Genomic DNA, 21,150 nt, shown 5'->3' on the forward strand with positions numbered 1-21,150 from the left:
AGGGGATGGGATGGGAGGAGAGGAGGAGGAGAGACAGGAGGAGAAGAGAGGAGAGGAGAGGAGAAGAGGGGGGAGAAGCTACGGCAGGACTGAAGGATCATCTTACAGTCACTGTAACTCCGCCCTCAGACGTCATGTGGCCCAAACAGAGGAAGGACACGCCCCCACATTGACTGTACATATACACACACACACACACACACACACACACACACACACACACACACACACACACACACACACACACACACACACACACACACACACACACACACACACACACACACACACACACACACACACACACACACACACACACACACACACACACACACACACCATCCCATCACACTGTCCTGTAACAGTGCATGTTATGTGTCTGAACATTGTACCCCCCCCATTTAGTTTTCCTGGGTCTCATTTATCACTGACATCATTATAATGCATATAATAATGTCTCTGTACTTACTGCATCAATTCAACAACTTAATGTCATTTGTTTTTCTGATTCACTTTTCGTTGTGATGTTCGGTAGTGGTGGGAAAAAAGGTTCATTTCAGTGAACGAACGATTTCGTTCACGCCCACGGCAATGATTCGTTCAAATGATTCGTTCACGTTCTCGTTCAGTAACGCTATTTTCTAGTGTTAAAAATTTACTCGAGTAAAAGTACAAAAGTATTGGCATCAAAATATACTTAAAGTACCAAAAGTAAAAGTACTAACATATTTGAAAACAGCCGATCTACAAGCTCACAAGGCGTCGCGCGTATTTTTCGGCGCGCGTGAACGTAACAGTTTCAGAAAGTGAACGAGCAAATTAACTAGTTCTTTTGAACGAATCGATCATGAACGACACATCACTAATGTTCGGGCGGTGTATATAAATAGACGTGCGTGTGTGCATGTGTGTTTGTGTGTGTGTGTGTGTGTGTGTGTGTGTGTGTGTGTGTGTGTGTGTGTGTGTGTGCATTTGAAGAATGGAAGGAGAATAAAGGCGGACGTGAAACAAATTGTTTTTTCGCCCTGGGCCATCTCTACTCTCTCTCTCTCTCTCTCTCCTGTCTGGTTGAAAACAACACCGTACCCTCACGGCCGGGAACAGTCAGAGTTTAGTGTACAATACACCTACAGTAGACCGAGCGGCAGACAATGACAGGGAGGGGCGGAGAGGCAGACAGACCGTTCTATGACACTATAAAGATCCCGCTGAAAAGAACCAATTGACTGGGGTGCGACAGGGAGGGTGTAATTGTTTCATGTTTACACCTGCAGGCCGCAGGATGTTTTGGTGTTATACTGTACAGATCACACGGTCGGAGCAGATTCCTCTCTTCTGTGACCGAGAGTAACCTCATCAGTCATTTACTGTGTGTGTGTGTGTGTGTGTGTGTGTGTGTGTGTGTGTGTGTGTGTGTTTGTGTGTGTGTGTGTGTGTGTGTGTGTGTGTGTGTGTGTGTGTGTGTGTGTGTGTGTGTGTGTGTGTGTGTGTGTGTGTGTGTGTGTGTGTGTGTGTGTGTGTGTGTGTGTGTGTGTGTGTACTTACTATACTTTTGAGGGGCCACATGTCCCCACAAGTATGCTAGTACAGTTTTTCCCTTGTCCTCACTAAGAGAAATGGTTGTTTGTTTCAAGATGATCTTCTTCCTGCTCCCTTTCAGACAAAGTTAATGAATGTAATCAATCATGTATGTATAAAAAGCATAATGGAATGAATACAATGAAAAGGAAATGGTCAGGGAGTGTTAACTTGTGAGACCTGATATTTTTGTCTTTAGGTTCAGATTCAGAAATGGCAAATGTGTTAAATAGAATCGCTGTCCTAAAAATGTTGACGTCCTCACAAATGTAGTAATTCAAATTTTGTGCGTGTGTGTGTGTGTGTGTGTGTGTGTGTGTGTGTGTGTGTGTGTGTGTGTGTGTGTGTGTGTGTGTGTGTGTGTGTGTGTGTGTGTGTGTGTGTGTGTGTGTGTGTGTGTGTGTGTGTGTGTGTGTGTGTGTGTGTGTGTGTGTGTGTGTGTGTGTGTGTGTTGTTTACCTTTTGAAGCTATGGCAAAATCGTCTCCACCAAGGCCATCTTGGATAAAACCACCAACAAGTGCAAAGGTGAGTGGAGGAGTGAGGGAGTGAATGAGTGAAGGAGGGAGTGAGGGAGTGAAGGAGTGAGGGAGTGAGGGAGTGAGGGAGTGAGGGAGTGAATGAGTGAAGGAGGGAGTGAGGGAGTGAGGGAGTGAGGGAGTGAATGAGTGAATGAGTGAAGGAGGGAGTGAGGGAGTGAGGGAGGGAGTGAATGAGTGAAGGAGGGAGTGAGGGAGTGAGGGAGTGAGGGAGTGAGTGAAAGAGTGAAAGAGTGAAAGAGTGAAAGAGTGAAAAAGTGAAAGAGTGAAGGAGTGAAGGAGTGAAAGAGTGAAAGAGTGAAAGAGTGAAGGAGTGAAGGAGTGAAGGAGTGAGTGAGTGAAGGAGTGAGTGAGTGAAGGAGTGAGGGAGTGAGTGAGTGAAGGAGTGAGGGAGTGAGTGAAGGAGGGAGTGAGGGAGTGAGTGAAGGAGTGAGGGAGTGAAGGAGTGAAAGAGTGAAAGAGTGAGTGAAGGAGTGAAGGAGGGAGTGAGGGAGTGAGTGAAGGAGTGAAGGAGTGAAGGAGTGAAGGAGGGAGTGAGGGAGTGAGGGAGGGAGTGAGGGAGTGAGGGAGTGAGGGAGTGAGTGAAGGAGTGAAGGAGTGAAGGAGTGAAGGAGGGAGTGAGGGAGTGAGGGAGGGAGTGAGGGAGTGAGGGAGTGAGTGAAGGAGTGAAGGAGGGAGTGAGGGAGTGAGTGAAGGAGTGAAGGAGTGAGGGAGTGAAGGAGTGAGGGAGTGAAGGAGGGAGTGAAGGAGTGAGGGAGTGAGTGAAGGAGTGAGGGAGTGAGTGAGTGAAGGAGTGAGGGAGTGAGTGAAGGAGGGAGTGAGGGAGTGAGTGAAGGAGTGAGGGAGTGAAGGAGTGAAAGAGTGAAAGAGTGAGTGAAGGAGTGAAGGAGGGAGTGAGGGAGTGAGGGAGGGAGTGAGGGAGTGAGTGAAGGAGTGAAGGAGTGAAGGAGGGAGTGAGGGAGTGAGGGAGGGAGTGAGGGAGTGAGTGAGTGAAGGAGTGAAGGAGTGAAGGAGGGAGTGAGGGAGTGAGGGAGGGAGTGAGGGAGTGAGGGAGTGAGTGAAGGAGTGAAGGAGGGAGTGAGGGAGTGAGTGAAGGAGTGAAGGAGTGAAGGAGTGAAGGAGTGAAGGAGTGAAGGAGTGAGGGAGTGAGGGAGTGAGGGAGTGAGGGAAGTGAGGGAGTGAGGGAGTGAGTGAAGGAGTGAAGGAGTGAAAGAGTGAGTGAAGGAGTGAAGGAGGGAGTGAGGGAGTGAGTGAAGGAGTGAAGGAGTGAAGGAGGGAGTGAGGGAGTGAGGGAGGGAGTGAGGGAGTGAGTGAAGGAGTGAAGGAGGGAGTGAGGGAGTGAGGGAGGGAGTGAGGGAGTGAGGGAGTGAGTGAGTGAAGGAGTGAAGGAGTGAAGGAGTGAAGGAGTGAGGGAGTGAAGGAGTGAGGGAGTGAAGGAGGGAGTGAGGGAGTGAGTGAAGGAGTGAAGGAGTGAAAGAGTGAGGGAGTGAAGGAGTGAAGGAGTGAAAGAGTGAGGGAGTGAAGGAGTGAAGGAGTGAGGGAGTGAAGGAGTGAGGGAGTGAAGGAGTGAAGGAGGGAGTGAAGGAGTGAAGGAGGGAGGGAGTGAATGAGTGAAGGAGGGAGTGAGGGAGTGAGTGAAGGAGTGAAGGAGTGAAAGAGTGAAGGAGGGAGGGAGGGAGGGAGTGAGGGAGTGAAGGAGGGAGGGAGTGAGGGAGTGAAGGAGTGAAGGAGGGAGTGAGGGAGTGAGGGAGTGAGTGAAGGAGTGAAGGAGTGAAGGAGGGAGGGAGTGAGGGAGTGAAGGAGTGAAGGAGGGAGGGAGTGAGGGAGTGAGGGAGTGAAGGAGTGAAGGAGGGAGTGAGGGAGTGAGTGAAGGAGTGAAGGAGTGAAGGAGTGAAGGAGGGAGGGAGTGAGGGAGTGAAGGAGTGAAGGAGGGAGGGAGTGAGGGAGTGAGGGAGTAAAGGAGTGAAGGAGGGAGGGAGTGAGGGAGTGAAGGAGTGAAGGAAGCCACACAGCATCCGTGTAGGATTGTTACAATCATGGCCTTTTACTTGAGGATTAATTGTCATGCTAATAGTTGTGATGAACAGTTTCATTGTGTGTTTGGCTTTGAACATTGGAACATAATACATTAGATTTACATGTTTGCCTTTCAGGCTTGGTAAACAAACACTGCACAGGGCCCATTTGACAAATAACTGAAACTGAAAAAATCGTGAAAATGTGTGCAAATCTTTGAATTTTCTTTAAAGACAAAACTTATGTAACTCAAATCTTTGCTTCTGGGGGGTCCCTTGAACAACATATTTTGAGATCGGGGTCTGTGGCCAAATACAAAAATTTGAGAACCACTGATTATAGCAACATACGTTTAAAAAAAAGCGTCCTGCTAGGATTTAGAAGACATTTTGTAGAATCCCCCAGAAGCAAAATAATTTTCACGATTTTTCCAAAAAATTGCAGATCTACAAGCTCATAGCGCGGCACCTGGTGCCACGCTCAGAGCTTGTAGATCTGCTATTTTTTAATAGCCAAAGAAATCTAAAAATGACACAGAGATGCGTTCCCGGTCTTAATGGGATAATACATGTATATTGTTGTATTCCAGGGTATTAATATATGTATATTGTTATATTCCAGGGTATTAATACATGTATATTGTTATATTCCAGGGTATTAATACATGTATATTGTTATATTCCAGGGTATTAATACATGTATATTGTTGTATTCCAGGGTATTAATACATGTATATTGTTATATTCCAGGGTATTAATACATGTATATTGTTATATTCCAGGGTATTAATACATGTATATTGTTATATTCCAGGGTATTAATACATGTATATTGTTATATTCCAGGGTATTAACACATTGAATGCCAGTCGCGTAGATCTACGCGAACCTATTTAAAGCCGCAGCGTGCCAGTCGCGTAGATCTACGCGAACCGCCGATTCCCATTGAAATTGCCCCAGGTGCACTTTCCGATTTTTTTTGATCCATTTCCGTTTCCGGTTTCCGGTCGGAAACAGAATTATTCGGGTTCCGTTTTTTTCGATCGTATCCGCTTCCTGTCTGGGATCCTGTTTAAAACTCGATTTTCTCGGTTGTTGTTTTTCTCCTCGCTGATCACTGTTTAGCGTTGATCGGCTGTATCTTCAAGATGGCGGCTCGCATTTGGAAACTGTTTTCGCTGGCCATTTCTCACAGATCCGCTGTGTGTTTAGAACCAAATGAACGCGCACTTTTAACTTATTTAGCGAGGTCTGTGGCGACATGAAAAAAACAAAAAAACAACAATAAAACGCTGGCACTGGTGAGTACATTATGAGATTAAACTCTGGCATGGAATGTGTTAATACATGTATATTGTTATATTCCAGGGTATTAATAATGTATTATGTCTCCAGGTTATGGTTTTGTGGACTTTGACAGTCCAGCGGCGGCGCAAAAAGCTGTTACAGCCCTGAAGTCCAGTGGGGTCCAGGCTCAGATGGCCAAAGTAAGACACACAGCTGACTGCTGGACAACCTAATGAGTCCACAGGACATAAAGAGTCCATTTATGCCCAAAATATCAATAATACCAGAGAGGTATTCACTTGTAAAAAAAACTTTGGCTTTGATGCTATCTTAGAATAGATATATAGGCCTATTTGACGGCGCAGAAACATTATTGCCTTGTAAGATTGCATGTAAGATTAAGGAGCATCAACGAGCATCAGCTGGACACACACACACACACACACACACACACACACACACACACACACACACACACACACACACACACACACACACACACACACACACACACCTCCCCGCTGCAGTGCTCTGAACCTAAAAGTGAGTCTGTTCTCTCCAAAACCTCTCGAATATGATGGAAGACATGATTACTGTGATTATCTCACATTTCATATCACACTCCATACTGTCAGAAGTCCTGTAACTTTCACCAGGAGTAGCGAGCATTGCGAGCTTGTAGATCGGCAATTAGTTTTTTTTTTATAGTATAGTTTGTTGGTTACTTTTGACCTAGTAGTGGTCTAATTATTAGCTTTTTAATAATTTTTATTTTAGAGGTATACACTTGGCCTAATGTATGCTCCTCGTCTCACGGCACCGTCCCGCCAACTAAAGTATGAATCAAGCTTACGTTACGCCTCCTCTGTTGATCCCTCCTTCCCCTCGACTTCCCATTCTTTTGTTCCTCTCTTTCGTCATCCCCCTCTCTCTCCCTCCCTCCCTCCCTCCTCTGGTCTTGTGTACGTTGCTAACAGTCTCCCGTGGCGGGGCTTTGCACTGAGCTCTTTGTGTCAAATGTCCGCAGTCAAAGCAACTCTTGTCAGCCCATTAAGCTGATCCCTGCGCGCCTCTCAGGCACCCCATTGAGGGAAGCCCCCCGGGAGGGTGCCACTACACCCACTGTCAATGGGGCCGACACAATGCGCCGGCATTGTCCGTTGTCCTGGGCCAGGGCCTGGGGCTGACACCAGCGCTTAACCCTTTAAGGCCCGGGAAGGGAACGCACGTGTGTCACTTTAAGATTTCTTTGGCAATTAAAAAATAGCAGATCTGCAAGCTCTGAGCTTGTAGATCTGCTATTTTTTTTTGAAAAATCATGAAAATGTGTGCAAATCTTTTATATACATTTTTAACTCACATCTTTGCTTCTGGGGGTCCCTGGAACAAAATATTTTTAGATGGGAGGGGGTCCACGGACAAATACATATTATTTTGGGGGTCCTTGACATGAAAAAAGTTTGAAAACCATTGATAATATGCCTATAGCAACATAAGTAAAAAAAATATTAATAATAATAAACTTTAGGGGGAAAAAACTTGAAAAATCCCCAGAAGCAAAGATTTGAGTTAAAAACTTTTGCTTTAAAAAAGTATATATATATATTCATACTAAAGATTTGCACACATTTTCACGATTTTTCAAAAAAAATAGCAGATCTACAAGCTACGAGCTTGTAGATCTGCTATTTTTATGTAGCCGAAGAAATCTTAAAATGACACAGATGCGTTCCCGGTCTTAAAGGGTTAATACACTCCACCCCGCTAGTATCCCTGATCGCCTCGCCACCCCCCCCCCCCCCCCCACACACACCCACCATCCATCCACCCCCCTGCCTGCACCCAAACAGACCCAGTGCCATCATGGGGTCTCCCTCCCTCCCTCCCTCCTCCTCCTCCTCCTCCTCCTCCTCCTCCTCCTTCCTCCCTCCTCCTCCTCCTCCTCCTCCTCCTCCTCCTCCTCCTCCTCCTCCTCCTCCTCCGCTCCAATACAGAACTCCAGTGTTCCCCAAACAATGGGTCGGGACCCATGTTGGGGTCATGGAGTCGTTTGTGTGGGTCCTGAATATCCCCCTTTTTTACGTTTCCTATAATAATAAAAAAAAATCTTATATATTTTTCAAAAGAAATATATATTTTTAAAAAAAAGAACTAAAGTAAAAATGTTGTTTACAAAAATCAGAAATGTAAAATATGTTTAAAAAAAAAATATATATATATATGTATATTTTCAAAATAATCGTTTTTGAATTATTTAGAAACCGATTCTTATGGGGGTCCCTGGCACAAAACATTTTCAGATGGGGGGGGGTGGTCTGTGGCTAAATAGATCAATTTGGGGGTCCTTGATATGAAAATGATTGGCCAAACAGACCCAGTGCCATGAGGTCGGAGGTCGCCCTCCTCCGGTCCAGTCTTAGAAGAACTGTGTCGGCCAGCGTTGTTGCCAGATTTTGTGCGAGAAACAAGCAACCATGGGGTCTATGAAACACAAGAAGTTAGAATACAGAGACAAGAGGTTTCTGCCCCCCAGCCGACAGCGACGACCAATAGTTACTTGTTTCCACCTCTGGGGCAGTGGTGTAAAGTAACTAAGTACATTTACTTAAGTACTGTACTTAAGTACAATTTTGAGGTATTTGTACTTTACTTGAGTATTTCCAATTTCCAATACTTTTACTTCTACTCCACTACATCTCGGAGGCAAATATTGTACTTTTACTCCACTACAATTATTTGAAAACTTAAGTTACTAGTTACTTTTCAGATATAAATGATTACATTATAAAACATACATTAACCACTTCAGCCTTATATACATTTCGGCCATTTGAAAATAGCAGATCTACAAGCTCACAACGCGTCGCATCGCGACGCGTTGTGAGCTTGTAGATCTGCTATTTCCAAACATTTTAGTACTTTTACTTTTGGTACTTTAAGTACATTTTGATACCAATACTTTTGTACTTTTCTCAAGTAAATTTTGAATTCCGGACTTTTACTTGTAACAGAGTAACTGCTACAATGCAGTATTGATACTTTTACTTAAGTAAAACATTTGAGTACTTTTTCCACCACTGCTCTGGGGTGAAACAGAACACTGAAGCTCCAGTAGCGCCTCTGATCCTGTGTCCCCGGGACAGGACACCCAGCGAAGATGCAACTAAACACCCTGTGCAGACTTCACCCCAGACAGCATGTGCTGCTCAAGAGGTGTTGATGGCCACGATGAAGACCTATATATACACAGAGGAACTTCTTCAGTCGCAAGGTTACTCTGGGTGGAAAAAAAAACCCTGGGTGATCATTATTCCCCGTTTACAGAACCCAGGCTGATATAAAAAAGAGCATATTATATGTTTTGCATTGTATCTTCACATTTTAACCTTCTAAATCTTAACAGTTTTCTGACAACCGTATGCTGCTACTGTATATAATATCAGTGGTTCTCAACCTGTTTTATGTCAAGGACCCCCAAAATTATATGTATTTGGTCGCGGACCCCCATCTCAAAATATGTTGTTCCAGGGACCCCCCCCTAGAAGCAAAGATTTGAGTTACAAACGTTCGCTTTAAAAAATAATATATATTCAAAGATATGCACAAATCTTCAAGATCTTTCAAAAAAAATTGCAGATCTACAAGCTCATAGCGCTATGAGCTTGTATATCTGCTATTTTTGAACAGCCCAAAGAGATCTAGAATGACACACAGACAAAAAAACGACAATGACGATATTACTGTGTTATTACTGTGTTATTACTGTCATATTACTGTCATATTACTGTGTTCTTGAACGGTGGATAAAAGAGTCACTCTTGCGCTTTCCCTCTGCAGTCGTTTCAAGTGTTGTTTCCGCACTAAGAACAGCTTGGGCCACAGCTGCTGTGAAGTGTCCTTAGTGTAATTAATGTCACCTCCTGGGGATGGGACGGAACGTTCTGGGCCGGGACGGGGAACGGGCCACCCCGGGCCCTAGGGCGGCGGAGCCACAACATGGGCCCGTTGCATGGAGCTGCAAGGCCAGGCGCCATGCAGGGAACAATGGCAGGGCTAAAATTAGAACCCTCTGTACTTCCTAACTAGCACCGCCCTTAAAAAAAAAAATCAAACGTCAATTCGGACGCGCTGCTTTCAGGCAAATTACACACACACACACACACACACACACACACACACACACACACACACTCACACACACACTCACACACACATACACACACACACACACACACATTTGTATTACTATACTTGTCAGGACATAAGCATTTTAGGACGGGGTTTTTATGAATGCCAACAAATTGTGACATTTTTAAACCTACTGTATAAGGCCGAAAATAACCGATCTATACAATCTGTGAGCTTGTAGATCTGCTATTTTCTTTCTTTTTGACATCAGCATGCAGCTAAGCATAAATCAGCCGATGACTTTTTTTTCTCGATCAATTACATTCCATTGAGCTTTGAATTCATGGAGATGTTTGTGTTTCTGTCTCATTCCTTTAAGCCAATTATTTGATGACCGGTAGCGGTTCCGGTAGGAGACACAAAGAGTCTCCTTTGTGTCTCCTACCAGAACCTCTGCCTACCGGTCCGCTGGTCATCGAATTATTGGCTTAAAGGAATGCGACAAAAACAAAAGAATATCCATGAATTCTCCATAGGGTGACTAATCGATAGGAAAAAAGTACTTTTTTGGGTGAACTATCCCTTTATCTTCAGTATTTCCAATTTTCAATACTTTTTTCCGCGACCGTTTGATTGATTGAATACTTCATTCTTAATACTGAGTATTAGTAGAAACAAAAATGGCGGCAGTGTATGGCTCCTTTAATAACTACTGTGTACGCCCACTTGTAGTTTTAATAACTACTGTGTACGCCCACTTGTACTTTTCTGACAGATGCTTTTTCAGGCCAGTTTTGAAAGAGGCCTTAAATCCTCCTTTAAAAGGATCCCTGGCTGATAAGGCGTATATATATTAATACATTATAATTGCCCTCTATAACTCAAATTTAAAATTAAAAACACTTTAAATATTGTATTTATTTTAGAAACAGTTCATCTTTTACTCAAGAGGGACAATACCCGTCGGAAGTTGATGATGTAATTTTGTCCCCTTGTGGTTTAGCCCTGTGGAATGAATGGAACGCATGTGCAAATAAAAAACTACTTAAAGGACGACTTCACCACTTTTCAACATATCTTCATATAATAGGTCCTCACTAATGCTCATGATAAAATGATTTAAAAAAATGTTCTACTTGGTCTGTGTCCCATAGGAGGGCTGTGGACAGTCCAGAAACCCGTCTACCAGTGACATCATCGTTAGGCAGGATTTTTTTCCCCAAAAAGATTACAATTTTTTTATTCAGATTTTTATTAAGGCGAGAACAATGGGATCTATTATTGCATTGCAACTTTCCAGGAATACAAAGCCTGCAGTTTCTATTAGCTTGGATTCCCCATTGATGATGTCACTGGTAGACGGGTTTCTGAACTGTCTACAGCCCTCCTCTGAGACACAGACTGATTAGATTATTTTTTTTTACCATTTTATCATGAGCATTAGTGAGGACCTATTATATGAAGATATGTTGAAAAGTGGTGAAGTCGTCCTTTAATACTTCCTGCTTTTCCCCCATGTTTGTTGTTACATTTTGCGGTGTTACCCGATCATGTTGTTACATTTTGGGGTGTTACCCGATCATGGTCGCGTTCCCTCTAGTGTTGTGGCTCTGGGTGTCACTCGATTTGGAGAAGTAGTTGGACAGTTATGAGTGCAATGTCCCTTTAAGAGTATCTTAACCCAACAGTATTCTGAAAAAAACCTATGTTTCTATATCAGTGGTGCTCAAACTTTTTCATGTGAAGGACCCTCAAAATTATATGTATTTGACGGCCGACCCCCATCTCAAAATATGTTGTTCCAGGGACCCCCCAGAAGCAAAGATTTGAGTTAAAATGTTCGCTTTAGAATAATATATATTTAAAGATTTGCACGCATGTTCACGATTTTTCATAAATAGCAGATCTACAAGCTCGTAGCGCGGCACTCGGTGCCGCGCTACGAGCTTGTAGATCTGCTATTTTTGAATAGCCAAAAGTGTAAAATAATGCTTTTATAGCTCAAATCAAAAAAGTGACACAGATGCGTTCCAGGTCTTAATGGGTTAAATACATCAATCGTGTAAACTGTGTAAAGTGTAAATACATTTCTCAAGTGAAGTAAAAGTACCAAAAAAAACTGTATACTTAAGTACAATACTTGAGTAATTTTACTCGGCTACTCTCTACCACTGCCCCGTGTTTCTTTCTGTGTGAACTCTTACCTTCACGCACGGTTTCATTCTCCACAACATTCCTCTTTTTTTATCTCGCTCCTTCTGACTGCTCTGTTGCACTGCTGCTACGTGTGTATTCAACATCTCTCTCCCACATATTTCACTGCATGTTTTCATGTGACTGCGTCACGCTCATGAACGTATAACGCACGTATTTTAAAAAATAAATAAATAGATCAAAGTTACATCCTGGTGTCGGGTTGACCTTGGCAAAGTGAAGTGAAATGGTTGAGGAATGAGAAGTAATACACCTCTAGAAATGACGTGGAAAAAATATCAGATGCTTTGTGAGCTTGTAGATCGGCTATTGTTTCGGTCTACCTGGGAAACGTCTGAAACGTTTTGTTTCGTTAATGTACTTTTTAAAGGTGCTGTAAGTGATTATAAGTGTGAAATAGCGCTATATATATGCACAATAGTAATCATTGCTACAGAGTGTTTGTTCAGCAACAGGAGTCTCCCATGTCTCTCCAGCTGTTTAGTAAACATCCCTAAACATCATTTCATGCCACGCTATGAGTTTGTAGATCTGCTATTTTTGAAAAATTGTGAAAGTGTGTGCAAATCTTTGAATATATATATTTTTTAAATTGAACATTTTTAACTCAAATCTTTGCTGCTGGGGGGGTCCCTGGAACAACATATTTTGAGATGGAGGGGTTGGCAGCCAAATACATATCATTTTGGGGGTCCTTGACTTGAAAAAGTTTGAGAACCACTGATATAGCAACATAGGTTTTTCAGAAAACTGTTAGGATTTAGAAGCCCGGTCTTAATGGGTTAATACAGTGGTTTTCAACCTTTCTCATGCCAAGGACCCCCAAAATTATATGTATTTGGCTGCCAACCCCCCCATCTCAAAATAGTTTGTGCCAGGGACCCCCAGAAGAGAAGATTTGTGTTAAAAAATGCAAAATTCTTCAAAATTCTTCAAACACTTTCAAGATTTTTCGAAAATGTTCAAAAATATCAGATCTACAAGCTCGCAGCGCAGCACGAAGTGACGCGCTGTGAGCTTGTATATCTGCTATTTTTTAATAGCTAACGTATACAATATGGATAAAGGGGTGGAAATGTATTAATAACACCTTTTGCTGGGGACCCCCTGGAAACCCCCTCAAGGACCACTGGTGGTCCCCGGACCACTGGTTGAGAATCATTGGGTTAATACACAAAGGTCTTGCCAACAACAAGTGCTGTGCAAATAAATGTGATTTCTTTTATTCTTATTGTTTGTACAGCAACAGGAGCAGGACCCCACCAACCTGTACATCTCCAACCTGCCAGTGTCCATGGACGAGCAGGAGCTGGAGGCCATGCTCAAGTCCTTCGGCCAGGTCATCTCCACGCGCATCCTCCGCGACGCCAACGGCACCAGCCGTGGCGTGGGCTTCGCCAGGTATACAGATCAATGAGACGAGACGAGACGAGACGAGATAATACTTCATTAATCCATTAAGACCTGGAACGCATCTGTGTCATTTTTTTTGATTTGAGCAAAAAGAGCATTATTGTACACTTTGGCTGTTCAAAAATAGCAGATCTACAAGCTCGTAGCGCGGCACCGAGTGCCGCGCTACGAGCTTGTGGATCTGCTGTTTTTGAAGAATTGTGAAAATGTGTGCAAATCTTTCAAAGCGAACTCACATCTTTGCTTCTGGGGGGGTCCCTGGAACAAAATATTTTGAGATGGGGGGTCCGCGGCCAAATACATATAATTTTGGGGTTTTTAAGTTTTTTTTTTAAAAACTGGATTTAGAAGACATTTGTAGAATCGGCTTCAGGTCTTAATGGGTTAATCCCTGAAGGGAAATTGAGGCGTTACAGCACAATGTGACAAATCAACAAATAATCTACCAGACAAACAGAAACACATCGGACACAGATGAGCATAATCACACAAGACCAGGGCAGTGGCGTAGCCAAAACGCTAGCCGAGGCTGGGCCTGTGGAGTTGCGGGGTGGGCGCACATGCACGCGCAGCACGCGTTCATGTGCGCCCGGACCGTGCACGCGCGCGACAGATTTCGGGTACCTATATATTTACAATGTTATCAAAATGGCTGAATATAACATTAAAAAAAAAAAATTGGGGTGGGGAGAAAAAAACAAATGGGTGGGCCCAGGCCTACCTATGCCCACCCGTGGCTACGCCCCTGGACCAGGGCCGACACAGGACCTTATGCATTGCGGGAGATCAGTGCCTGTTGATGTTGTATAGTGTAATGTAGGTGTAGGAGCCATGAATTGGTCTATTGTCATTATGATGGCTATGTTGGTTGTTCATATTATCTTACAATAAATGCTCCGAATCTCTGCCTGTGATCCACGTATGTGGAGAACCGTTCAACCGCCCGACTTCAAATTCGCCACACACGTCACAGACAACCAGAGGGAGTGCAGTGCCCGGCGTCGAGTCGGCCGGATGGGCGGTTGTCCAGAACCGCAAGAAAAGGCTCTGACCGTGACCCAAATGAGCCAATTGATTGCCATGGCAACTCCAGCCTAAGCTTGATTTGGCAAATCCCTCAGACCTGTCAAATTCACCACACCTGCCATTTGATTACTTAGTCAGTCCTCTTTCCACAATCACTTTGCACTCTTAAGACATTCTCCACACATTCTCCACAGACATTGTACAAAGACTTTCCAGAACCGCCGATCAACCCCATATGCCCATATATGGGTACTGTATGCCCATAAATGGCCATATAACTGAGAACATCAGGGATCTCCATATGTGCGCACAAAAGGGACAAGGACAGACAGATATAGACATCTCCATATATGGGCATAAACGTTTCACAGACAGACAGACTCTGACGGGTATAATGGGTATTGCATAACAGGGTGGGGCATGCATTCTCTATTTGCATCATTCCCGAGTAGACCGGTGCCCGACGGGCACAGGTCTAGTTTGTGCAATGCACAGTCACTGGGCTACGCTGATAATTGGGTCACGGGCATAGGGGCGGACACCTGGTTACCTCAAAAGTATGACTTTGTTTTGATCGCTGTGATTATGTTGCTAAAGTTGCCCACCCTAGTGTAGTCTATGATGATGTTACTAATATTATTCATGCTGCAATTCAAAATAGAGTGGTCTTGATGTGGAATGTGTTTTTCAGGATGGAATCCACAGAAAAGTGTGAGGCCATTATTCAGCATTTCAACGGTAAATTCATCAAGACGCCACCGGGGGTGCCGGGTGAGTCACACACCACAAAATGTTATTTTTCTTCTTTTTAGTGTTTTTTCTGGCTGTTAGTACGGCAGTTCCCAAGCTCTTCTGGTCCAGGGCCCTCTTGAAAATCTCAAAGAAGCGCTCAGAGCATGTTTGTTTTAATTGTATTGAAATGTATTTACTGAAGAAAAAAAATCAATAATCAATAATGATCAATCAATCGAATGAATCAATGGAACTAGCATAGTGTATATAACTTCTTATTTGTTGGTTGATTGATTGGTTGGATTATTGGTATGAAAACACCTTTTTTGTATAGAAAAAAATACCAAAGTTCTTTTTTGTATACATTATTTTCTTAATTTTATATTATCATACAAATCTTTGTTTTGGCAATTATTTTTGGCAAATATATTTAGGGGCCCACTTTCAATAGCCTCATGGCATTATTATTATTATTCATTATTGTTGTGTGTCCTCCACAGTGCCACCAGAGCCCTTATTATGTAAGTTTGCAGACGGAGGCCAGAAGAAGAGACAGAACCAGGGGAAGTACCTCCAGAACGGCAGGCCTTGGCTCCGAGACGGAGACACGGTAATAAGCGGATGCTACGCAATTAGTTAACCTCTTGAACGCCTCTATAGCATCCCTATTCTGGGCACATAGGAACTTAATTAGGAAGGAATGGAAGTGCTCGACGCCGAGGTATAATCATGCCATTGATGCACGTGGGTGACTGGGTGGCAAACTCGAATCGATGAAAATGCTTTTGCAGTCAATGAGAGTCAGATGGACCGGCTTATGAACAAAGGCTATTTCTGAACGATTGCGACCATTGTCATATTATCGGTTCAGGAATATAGAAGCCATATCACAGGTTGTTCTATGATCACTGGCTTCTCGATGTGCACACTACGAAATCAGATGTTTGCCCGGGACCCAAACAAGTGAAAATAGCAGATCTACAAGCTCACAGCGCGTCGCTTCGCATCGCGTTGTAAGCTTGTAGATCGGCTATTTTCATTTATGGAATTTCTTAGATTTTCTTTCATTTATTCATGAAATTCTACTAGCTCTTAACTAAAGAGTTAACTAGAGAGTTTATTTTTTGTTATGTTTTTTTTTAAATGATTTTAAATAACAATAATTCTAAACAAAATGTAGGAAACCAAATATGAAGGGATAGTTACTTGTGACCCATAAGAATGTGTTTGTGACCCACAAATGGGTCCCGACCCACTGTTTGGGAAACAGCGCCAGGTGTTATTTCTGGCTCAGTAGTATTGCGCGATTTGGTTATTAGGCTGGCAATGATGGACAAGTCTCGCGATGACAGCAGCACATACTATGGACACAGTCAGAAAAACATACTCTTTGCCTCCCATCGAAAAGCAACACAAGAGAAAACAATGAGGGATACTGTATGTCTTCTTTTATTTTCCCTGGACCGAGTATTTTACAAAGGTTGCAGTCATTCAGAAATACAGTAGTGTTTGTTTATAAGCTGCTCCGCCTGGCTCTCATTGACTGCAATGCATTCCATCCAAACTTCCGGTTGCAGTTTGTTTGCCACCCAGTGCCACGAATCTGCCAGCTGGCATTGCTATGGTAGAGAAACATGACGTAGATGTCCCTTCCTTCTTAACCCATTAAATAAGACCAGGAACGCATTTGTGTCATTAATTTTAATTTTTTGGGGCTATTCAAAAATAGCAGATATACAAGCTCATAGTGCGGCAGTCGGTGCCGCACTATGAGCTTGTAGATCTACTATTTTTGAAAAATCGTGAAAATTCGTGGCAAAATCTTGGATCATCTCTTCTTTAAAGCGAACATTTGCACTCGGTGCCGCGCTATGAGCTTGCATATCTGCTATTTTTGAAAAATCATGAAAAGTTGCGCAAATATTTGATTTTTCTTCATTTTTTTTGCGGACATTTGTAAGTCAAATCTTTGTTTCTGGCAGTTCCTGGAACTAAACATTTTACAAACATTTTAAAAAATATATAATCCAAGATTTTGCCACGAATTTTCACGATTTTTCAAAAATAGTAGATCTACAAGCTCATAGCGCGGCACTCGGTGCCGCGCTATGAGCTTGTAGATCTGCTATTTTTGAATGGCCAAAGAATGACACACAGATGCGTTCCCGGTCTTAATGGGTTAAATATGTTCAGAGAAAATAGCTGACTTACAAGCTCACATTACACGTCGCAACTTCACACGTTGTATGTATGCTTGTAGATGTATAGTCTTGTTTAACCCTAACCCTTTTTTTTAACCCTAACCCTATTTTATACTTACTTAACTATTCAAAAATCTACACGCTCACGCTGATGCATTGCGAGCTTGTAGATCGGATATTTATGAAAAACATTGACACAATTTGAAGAATTTGATTACTTTTACTTTGATTCTGTACGTTTTTGATGACGATACTCTTTTACTCAAGTAAAAATTTCAATAACAGAGCATTTCCACATTTGTAGTATTGCTTCTTTTACTCAAGTAAAAACTCTACCACCAGTAATTGTATATCATTGTCGTCAGGCAGAAAACCTCTTATCTCCGTATTCCAACGTACTTTTTAGTTGTTGTTGTAAATTATGGCCCTACTTTGTCATACAAGAATGTCACACAAAAGTCTGTGTCTCACAACGCGTGTGCTTGTAGATCGGCTATTTTCTCTATTTTAAGGCCCTACTTTGTCATGCAAGAATCATGTCACACAAAGGTCTGTGTCTCACAACGTGTGAGCTTGTAGATCGGCTATTTTATCTATTTTAATTGAAAAGAAATAATGAAAAAATAGGCGCTTTGGACATAAACGGTTTCCGTCCCGACATGGACAGATATGAGCTCAGAGAGGTATTGAATGGTTGCGTGTTGTTTGTTTCCCATTCAGGGAGGAATGACGCTGGCCTATGACCCCACGGCCTTACAGAACGGGTGAGTGACACACTGACACTAAACAGAGGCCCCAGCAGACACACGAACACTGTGGGGCAACCCAAACAGTGGGGAGGTGCTGCCATCTAGTGGCCTCTGAGAGAACTGCTGAAATACAAATTTACAAGAAAGTTAAACAACGTTTGTATTAAAGGGGAAGAACACTTTGGTAGAGGTTTGGGTTGTGTAGTTTACCTTATGATGTAACTCCAAAGGTGGGCGAGACATTTAAAAAAAAAAATGCTCCATTGATTAGAAGTTGATATTTCCAAATATGCGCCTCTTTGACTTACATTGTACGGTGAAACAGCTCTGAAAGTCACTCTTTCAGCACGTAAACAAACACGAACAAAGTTGATTCAGACAATATAGAACATCTGGATATTCAACAGGAAGTTGACATTTTTATTTAAAAAATAAATAGTACTGGGTTTGGTGATGTTCCATGGTGTCTGAATCAGCTTTGTTAGTGATCAATTTCTAATCAATGGATCAATTATTTTGTATTTCTTGTCCACCTTTGGAGTTACATCATGGCAAGGTAACTACACAACTCAAACCTCTACTAAAGTGGTCTTGCAATTAAACAGGAGTCTTTTATGATGACATAATTTTTAAAAATATGATTATTTTTGTGAAACTGCCGTTTTTTATATTGAGTGGATTCTTCAACATTTACAGGCAGTGTAAATGTATATATTTTTTTTTAAATTGTGTTAATAAATAGTAATATATTCCCTATAGCAATCATTGCTATGGTGTTGAAAAATTAGCAAAACTGTAAGTGGAACACAATACAAATTGAAGCTAATAAATGAATAAAGTGTACATTTTCTGATTACTAAAGAGATGGGGAGACCTCTGTTGCTGAACAAACACTATATAGCAATGATTACTATCAGAATAGAGGGAGAGCTTTAACTTTTTCCCAAACAAAAGTTGTATTTACCAAAATTACATGTGTTTAATAAGTAACAAAAAATATAAACTATTCCCTTGATTTGCATGAATTCATGTTGCCTACTTTCCATCAGATATTGTAATAGCATGTTCATGTTCCATGTGTGTTCTGTGTTCCATAGCTTCTATTCGTCACACTACAGTCTGGCTCCCAACAGAATGATCGCCCAGACCTCCCTGTCTCCCTACATGCATCATTCTCCTGTCTCATCCTACCAGGTAGGCTACTGGAACAACTGTTACAACAATAGGATAACAAGATCTATCAACATTTTTGGCGTGATGTGAGCTTGTAAGATTGGCTATTTTTGAATAGTATAAACAAGTATAAAACAAGGTTAAAGTGATTAAACTTACTTTGATGCTATAATGAACTAATGATCAACTATGTGTGCTAACGTTTGATCTGCAGGTACACAATCCGTCCTGGATGCACCACCAGTCATACCTCATGCAGCCAGCGGTGAGTCAGTCCTCCTGCTGTCCTCTGTCCTCATACTGCAATTCTGCTCTTTTCACACTGCTTGTGAGCTTGTTGATCGGCTATTTTCTGTGAAATATTTCCCAGAATACGGATGCTGGGGTTTTAAGTGGTTGTTAAAGACTGTTTGCAGTGAGTCTGCACCCCGTCCTTCCTTTCATTAAACTATTGTCAGTAGAGCGTGACCTTAACTCTAAGACCTTTATCTTTTAGTATTTGGATCTGCTGTAATGATGTCACAAACGCGTTGTATTGTGGCACGTATTGTTACCGTGTAAATCTGCTACTTACGATGAAGTCATTCTTAAAATTATTTATTTTTCTTTCCGTGCTGCTGTGTGTGTGTGTGTGTGTGTGTGTGTGTGTGTGTGTGTGTGTGTGTGTGTGTGCGTGTGCGTGTGCGTGTGCGTGTGCGTGTGCGTGCGTGTGCGTGTGTGTGTGTGTGTGTGTGTGTGTGTGTGTGCCACACAGGGCACAGTTCTGACCCCTACCATGGAGCATGCCATGTCTATCCAGCCCACGTCCATGATGGGCCCTCTGGCCCAGCAGCTCAGCCACCTGTCTATGGGCAGCACGGGCACGGTCAGTACCAATGACACACACACACACACACACACACACACACACACACACACACACACACACACACACACACACACACACACACACACACACACACACACACACACACACACACACACACACACACACACATACTTTGTTCTTACATTATCAACATGTACCGTAGACTTGCGTCATGGATTTGTCATGTGGAATATTAAATCAATAAGCAGTAATGATAATTACAGCGACTAGAACAACTAATGCTGGTTGTTCCACAGAGTGCCTACAACCCTCTTAAGCTGTTCAAAAGTCACTATAAACCATGGCCTCACAACAGATCACGTCATATCAGCATAATACCAATTAGCCACCAACCTTATACACCTCTAGTGTTTCCCTCTACACCAAATCACTTCAATGAACATAGCTGTTATTTGTAGATGCTAGGGGTGTGCCGATTTCATGAAACGATACGATACGATATTGGGCTCACGACATCGATACGATACGACATATGGCACTTTTTTATTATGAAAATATATGGGGGGGGGGGGAAAGCTTATGAAAATATATGGAGGGGGGGGGCCAATTCAAATTCATTATTATTATTATTATTTTTTAAACTATATATTTTTTCCCCAAAACGATACATATCGTCACGAAAACGTATCGCGATATATCGCGGGACGATATATCGGCACACCCCCTAGTAGATGCACTATTTTCACCAAATGTTCCTGGGGCTGGGGTGGTGCATCATGTCCCTGATGATACGATGAGCTTTGACTACACACCGCTTCTCCTACTAAAGGCAAACATTATCAAGGACCAGAACTGGTCCAGAATCTGTTTTTTAAAGTAGTGCGGTTTTCTTACCTTGTCTATGATGTTATGATATCCTAGGTATCTAATACCTAGATATCTAATGGTACCATAGAAAGATTTCATAACTTTTTTTTTTTGGTGAGATCTGACGTTCATAGTGACAGAACACTATGCAACGTGATTGTCTTGAATGCGCCCCACAGGAAGTCTCGCTGGACGAATCTCGAGATTGAAACCTCGTCTAGCGAGACTTCCGGTGGGACGCATTCAAGACAATCACATTGCATAGTGTTCTGTCACTATGATCTAGATCTCACCCAAAAAACGGGGGAAAAAAAGCTATTAAAATACGTGATTTAGCGCAAGAACCATAGGCGCATGTTTTTTTTGTTTTTTTTCTAAATTTTTATCCCGTGATTTTGTA

At 42.5% G+C, this 21,150-nt stretch overlaps 2 protein-coding genes across 3 annotated transcripts in view; one reads left to right on the forward strand and one right to left on the reverse strand.

Moving 5' to 3' along the window:
* The window catches only part of LOC308082533 (AMP deaminase 2-like), a gene marked incomplete at its 5' end in the record, with an annotated part of 557,360 nt that overhangs the window by 188,885 nt on the left and 347,325 nt on the right, over positions 1–21,150 (reverse strand). The gene's annotated exons all lie outside the window — the stretch shown is intronic.
* LOC308082539 (RNA-binding motif, single-stranded-interacting protein 2-like) overlaps positions 1–21,150 on the forward strand; it is a 98,448-nt gene that overhangs the window by 62,528 nt on the left and 14,770 nt on the right. The window contains exons 3-11 of one of the 2 annotated variants that reach the window (XM_080424355.1): positions 2,047–2,105; positions 5,527–5,618; positions 12,995–13,161; positions 14,891–14,970; positions 15,432–15,541; positions 17,853–17,896; positions 18,979–19,075; positions 19,269–19,319; positions 19,809–19,919. In XM_080424355.1, coding sequence (XP_080280481.1) covers positions 2,047–2,105; positions 5,527–5,618; positions 12,995–13,161; positions 14,891–14,970; positions 15,432–15,541; positions 17,853–17,896; positions 18,979–19,075; positions 19,269–19,319; positions 19,809–19,919 — 811 coding nt within the window. The remainder of the gene's footprint in view (positions 1–2,046; positions 2,106–5,526; positions 5,619–12,994; positions 13,162–14,890; positions 14,971–15,431; positions 15,542–17,852; positions 17,897–18,978; positions 19,076–19,268; positions 19,320–19,808; positions 19,920–21,150) is intronic. The other variant, XM_080424356.1, reaches the window with a different exon arrangement.

This window comes from Gymnoscopelus braueri (genome assembly GCF_963280865.1).
Source record: "Gymnoscopelus braueri genome assembly, chromosome: 3".
NCBI lineage: Eukaryota > Metazoa > Chordata > Actinopteri > Myctophiformes > Myctophidae > Gymnoscopelus > Gymnoscopelus braueri.